The following is a 6,451-nucleotide window of genomic DNA, read 5'->3' on the forward strand; positions in this document are numbered from 1 at the left end:
TGTGTCCGTAGTTGTTGCTTGCCTTCGAGTCCTGGTAAAAACCCATCATGACAGATGGACAAACACAACATTGGGCCTGGCATAGTTTCTATGGGAAGACAAGCAGAAAAGACAAACTTAATGACAGCAATAACTACAAACACAATCACAGAGAGTAGAGACAGTGAAGACACCAGAGAGGAAATGTGGTCAGTTTTTCCTCCAGCAGTCTAAGCCGATAGCAGCATAACTAAGGGATAACTCAGGAAACCCAAGCCAACACCATCTATAGGATTTATCAAAAAGGAAAGTCTTAAGCCTAGTCTTAAAAGTAGACAGGGTGTTAGCCTCACAGACAGAAACAGGAAGTTGGTTCCACAAGAGAGGAGCCTGATAACTGAAAGATCTGCCTCCTGTTCTACTTTTAGAAACTGTAGGAATCACTAGTAAACCTGCAGTTTGAGAATGACGTATCTTGTTAAGAAAACATAGAACAATAAGATTAATATAAGATGGAGCTATGTCACTGAGATCTTTGCATATTAAAAACAAAATGTAAAGATCATTAATCTCCTTGATGCAGGTGTGCCCCTGGTTATTACGGAAACCCACTGGTGATTGGTAGTTCCTGCAAGAGGTGTGACTGTAACGGCAACACTGACCCCAACCTAATCTTCAACGAATGCCACAACATCACAGGCCAGTGCCATTGCTGGGGAAACACGGCTGGAGCCAACTGTGAGAGGTGTGCCTCAGGTTTTTATGGTGACGCCATTATCACCAAGAACTGCAGAGGTAGGTGGTGGGATGGAAGTACTTCCACATCCTTGATCTTTTTTCAACAGCTCTCTGTCCAGTACAAGTATCATAAAGCTCACATAGCTGACTGTAAAATCAGTCACAAAAAGTGATAAAGATTGCTGACACATTTGCTCTGGCTGGCTGTTATCCATTCATGCAATACATCATGTGACAGGAAGTTTCTCCAGTGTTACAGTGTGCCATGACCTGATATTGCATCATTTAAAGCTGAGGTGAACTGTGTTTTTATTGTATTCATACAGATAATTGTATTTAAATTGTTTGAATAATGACATATAAAGCCTCAGAACTGCTCAACAGAAAAAAAGCAAGACCACAGTTCTAGATTAAGGACTGTCATATAGCTAAATCCTTCAATAACCATTTTTACCATGCCCGAAACACAACATGACCTTGAATGTTCTTCATTGGTGCGTATGTTCTACGTCTGTCCCAGAGTGTGAATGCAGCAAATGTGGCACGTCTTCATGTGATGACAGGACAGGAGTGTGTCACTGCAAGCCGGGAGTCACTGGACAATTGTGTGACCAATGTGAGGTGAGACAGACCAGGTGACTCTGCTCACCAAAACTGTAAGCCTCGACGTTTAACACGAAGAAAGGAGTTAGTGTTGTACTGTACATAACAAGGTTTTCTTTTTAAATGTTAAAAAGGTTTTTACTGTCCTTTAGAAAAACCTGTTTCAAAAGCTAGTTACTTGGTCAACAAACTAGTGGCTAAAAAAAACAAAAAAACACTTGTCAATATTTGATACCTTGATGGCAAACAAGCTGGGAATTCAGTAATAAATTTTGATGCATCCATAATAACACTTCAAAACAAAATATGTACATTTTGGAAAACTCAAGCAAGAAGACTTGCTTGCTTGTGACGCAGAGAGGAAACCGAGAATCTCTGCTGCAATTGTTTCAGAGAAGTTTCCAGTGTTCTGGAGACTCCCCCAAGAATGCGGTTTGCCAATTCGATGCAGACTTTCATAGCCCAGAGAGATACTACTTTAAGCAGAGGCAGCAACAACTGGAAGTTTTTGGACTCTAAGCAACAAAGCTATCATCTATTATGTATTCAAGTTTAATTTGGAGGGGTAAAGTTAAAAAATGCACAGTATAACCTTGGTGCGTTTCACTTAAATTAAACTGGCAGATCAACATACCTCTGGTCCACTGAGGTTGATAGGGATATTTTGACTATTTTAAAATAAGGTTCTGTGGAAAAGTTATGAAGAGTCAATCTCACCAATGAGAAAGAACTTATTGAATGGCTTCAGTTTGGAGTAATAGCAGCAGCAGCATGCTGTATCACTTCTGGTGCAGCGTGAGGTCAAGTCCTGTAAGAATTTTGAAATATTTCTACTAAAATTATCAATTAATGTTAAGCTGACAGTGCCGTAGATATTTATGAAATAGCATTTTCATGGACCACAATAAAGGTTCTTGAGACTGGAGCTGTTTTAAGATGACAACAATCCACTTTGATCTTAACTGCATTCAGACTAAATATCCAGGGGTGGGTAATACTGGTCCTCAAGTGCCACTATCCTGCATATTTTACTTGTTTCTCTGCTCCAACACACCTGATTTGAATCTATGGGTGATTAACAGGCTTCTGTAGAACATGAAGAGGTAATTTAACCACTGAATCAGGTGTCTTGAAACAATGAAACAAGTAAAACATGCAGGATAGTGACCCAGGACCAGGATTGCCCACCCCTGTATTAACCCCTCACTCCTGTCAAACTTGAACTTTATTTTTCCAAACTGAGGCAATTCATTGAACTACCTACAACAAGTAAGATATTAATTCATCAGAACTTTTCCACAGAAACCCACTTAAAAATGGTCAGAATATCCCTTTAATATTGTTTTATCCCCTCTTGCCTGTAGCACTTTATTAGTGCAGAATGACACATATTTTAGTTTATTAAAGTTTATTTAAAAAGTAACAATTCACAACTAAAGTCATTTACCTTAAAACAAATTGAGAACCAATCCAGTTCATTCCCATATCAGTCTACTCAGACTCTCAGCTACTACCACAGCAAATTTTAGCTCAATATCTGTAAAATTGGCTGAATTAGAGTCATTTCCTTGTTTCTCAATGTGAGTTGGCTGAGGTGGCCATCTTGAATTGAGTTAACTCCAAAAGTTGGCTGTAGAGGCACAGCCAATGGTTACAGAAATAGGTAGAAACATTATCGTCCTACACCTTTAGCAGAGGACGACTGCTACATTTGGTTTATGAAGTAAAAACTATTAAAAAGATACAGTAGCTGTCATTAAAAAGCTAGGTAAAAAATAAGAAATGAACGAAGAAAAGTAAAATTTATACCTGTAAGCATTTTAAAGGACGTTTAAGGCAATATATATATATATATATATGTATATGTATAGAACACAGCTTGAAACTGTGATCTAAGTTTTTTAAATAGAAGTGGTGATTGTATATACTGTTGTGTTCAATTGACGAATCGTTGATTTTTTAACAGTAGGTAAAAGTTAAAATTTTCATAACCATAGCCCAAATTAACTTATCTGTAGCCTAAAACTATAAATTAGCTTAACAAAAACTTCAAAGCAAAATTTTGCTAAATTATAAAATCCTCATTCATTTACATCAAATCAAATAAAAAGTTAACATTAAAACTGTAAAATGTACAAATGTTACAAATACCAAAATCATAGCACCCATCTCCTGAATGAACTGAACGATTGCTGGAAGTATTCTGAACTATTTATGCTGAAAAACATACTGTAGAAACAATATACAGGAAAACAATACAATGAGTTAATTATCCAAATGAGTAAAAGCAGAGGTAACTTCAATAATGCTCATTTATATGTTTCAAATGTATCTTGAACAACTTCATAACTACTCTTTCGGATTTTTGTCATTAGGAGGGGTACTCTGGCTTCACCAGCTGTCAGGGTTGTCAGAGATGTGAATGTGGGCCAGCCTCCATTCGCTCCACTTGCCATCCTCTCACCCACAGCTGTCCGTGCCGACTGGGAGCCGGAGGTCGTTACTGCGAGCGCTGCCTCCCAGGACACTGGGATTACAGTCCTTCCGGCTGCAAGAGTAAGTCAGGTGTCCACATGTCAGATGTCCTCTTGACATTGGGAGCGTTTGTTGAAACATTCAGAGCAGATTCTCAGAGGAAACGTCTGCCTTGATTGCTTAAATTCTCACACCCACAACTGCAGTCATGTCCATGATGTCAGAGAAGCATCTGCTGAGAGCCATGACCCTTTACCAGGAGACTCTCCACTGAGAAATGACTGACATCACCTCATATATATCAACTCATATCTGAATACATTTACCAGCTGCTAAAATCATCAGCAGAAGCCACAGGACAGATCTATAGGCCTCTTGCCAAATGGCCACATGTGGTCTTTTCATATGTATTTAATGACAGGAGTGACTTGTTTCCAGCTGTTCAAGAATTTGAACAAATGTGCAGAATATTTTGTGTTATTCTACAAATGTGTCTTTTTTACAGGGTGTGACTGTGAGAGCGGCCACTGTGATATGCAAACGGGAGAGTGCATGATGGAGGCTGCAGTCAACATGTGCAACAATAGTAAGTGGACCAAAAATATTACCAAAGAACAACAAAATTAGAAGGAATTTTGAAAGAGGCCAATGCAGTTGTGGCACATAAGTCAAACATAGTTTTGGAATAAACTAAACTAAGAAAAAATGCTGTCATTTTGACGTGTAAACTGTAACAGAAAGGTAAAAGAATTTAAAGAAATGTTAAAGCTCCCAGTGGCTCAGTATGGTCACCATGGTAACCACACACTTGTAACTCTCACTCCCTGACTGCCAAGTTAATGAGAGGCAGACAGAAACACAGGCTGAAAAGTAAGCCTGAAACAAACAGTTGTCTTGTGAAAACTACAAGTCAGATGTTGAAAAATTCTTGAACCATGAGGAGTAGAACAATGATGGTCACACATGTGAATTTTTATGATTCTATACTGTTGTAGATAGGAGATATGACAGTTAAGAAGAGCCTTTACTTTCATTAAAGGGATATTTTTGAGCCAAAATATATCTAAATCTTTAGAAGTTTGGCTGTGCACTCTCTGCATTCCAGGCGGTTTTAAGAGGAAACTGAAAGTCTTATACACTATACTGCCAAAAGTATTTGCTTGCCTCCCTTCACACACATATGTGCTTGACATCCCATTCTTAATCAATAAGGTTTAATATGATGTTGGCCCACCCTCTTAGGAGAGTTATGGGAATTTTTTAATCATTTTTCCAGAAGCACATTTGTGAGGTCAGACACTGATGTTGGACGAACTCTTGAAAATTCAATTCAATTCAAAAATACTTTATTAATCCCAAAGGGAAATTAAATTTAAAAAAAAAATAATTAAAAAAAAGAAAGAAAAACCTTCCCACACCATAATACCTCCTACACCAAACGTTACACTTGACACCTTGCAGTCAGAAAAGTACTGTTCTCCTGGCAGCCGCCAAACCCAGATTAGTCCATCTGATTGCCAGACAGAGAAATGTGATTCCTCAGTCCAGAGAACATATCTCCCTCACTGCTCTAGAGTCCAGTGGCGGCTGCTTCACTCCACTTTATCTGACGCTTTGCACTTGTTGATGGAAGGCTTGGATGCAGCTGCTCGGCCGTGGAAACCCATTCCATGAAGCTCTCTATACACTGTTCCTGAGCTAATCTGAAGGCCACATGAAGTTTGGAGGTCTGTAGCTGTTGACTCTGCAGAACATCGGTGACCTCTGTGCAGTACGCACCTCATCATGCGATAAGCCCATTCTGTGATTTTACATGGTCTACTACTTCATGGCTGAGTTGTGGTCATTCCCAATCACTTCCACTTTGTTATAATACCACTAACAGTTGACTAAAATATTTAGTGGCGAGGAAATTTCTTGACTGGACTGATTGCACAGGTGGCACCCTATCATGATAGCTAACATTTGCTGTCATTTCGGGGGATAAATACAGTACAGTAATATTACATTCACAAAATACTAACAATAATATGTTCATCTTACTTGTGAAAAGTTATCACCCGGGCCCTGACATCAGCAGTTCCTCGATTTGAACATGAGTAAGCAGAGCAGTGGTGAGGCATCTTCTACTGTTTTGGTTGACCAACGTTGGAGGGTCGACCCATACAAGATGGCTGCCGGATTTCCTGCGCCGGAGCAGCCAATGTGGGGTCTACTCTTATATTATGTCTATGTGGATAGACATGACATCATGTGACTTTGGATGAGCTAAAAACGTCGCCATCTTACGCTAGTAATTCAGTTCCGCTTTTGCGCTTATCGATACAGGAATGCCTTCTTATTATGCTGCATTTTTCTGCACAAATCTTCACGGAAGATGTCCGGACGGCGTTACATTTCATTGGTAAGTGTTTTTCTTTTAATAACAAGGCTGCTTAACAAGGAGATTAGTGCCTGAGTCTAACTTTACTGCAGAAGACGTGCATCAATACTGGACGTTATTAGCGCTAGTTTTAACGTAAAACTTTCTGTGTTATACTTCTGTGAAGTCAATGTCTCGTGTTTAAACATAAACATGTGTGGTATTAACTGAAAAGTTAGAATCAGGGAAGTGACTGCCCTGCTACTGCAAAGTTTATGGAGGTAAAATGCCTTT

General features: G+C 39.1%; 1 protein-coding gene across 1 annotated transcript in view; it reads left to right on the top strand.

Moving 5' to 3' along the window:
• The window catches only part of LOC119618026 (laminin subunit alpha-5-like), a 4,744-nt gene extending 284 nt beyond the window's left edge, over nt 1-4,460 (top strand). The window contains exons 2-5 of the mRNA XM_037981712.1: nt 563-774; nt 1,238-1,338; nt 3,696-3,876; nt 4,301-4,460. Coding sequence (XP_037837640.1) covers nt 563-774; nt 1,238-1,338; nt 3,696-3,876; nt 4,301-4,422 — 616 coding nt within the window. The 3' untranslated portion in view covers nt 4,423-4,460. The remainder of the gene's footprint in view (nt 1-562; nt 775-1,237; nt 1,339-3,695; nt 3,877-4,300) is intronic.
• Nucleotides 4,461-6,451: the final 1,991 nt, after the last annotated feature.

This window comes from Kryptolebias marmoratus, linkage group LG19, assembly GCF_001649575.2.
Source record: "Kryptolebias marmoratus isolate JLee-2015 linkage group LG19, ASM164957v2, whole genome shotgun sequence".
In the NCBI taxonomy this organism is placed as follows: domain Eukaryota; kingdom Metazoa; phylum Chordata; class Actinopteri; order Cyprinodontiformes; family Rivulidae; genus Kryptolebias; species Kryptolebias marmoratus.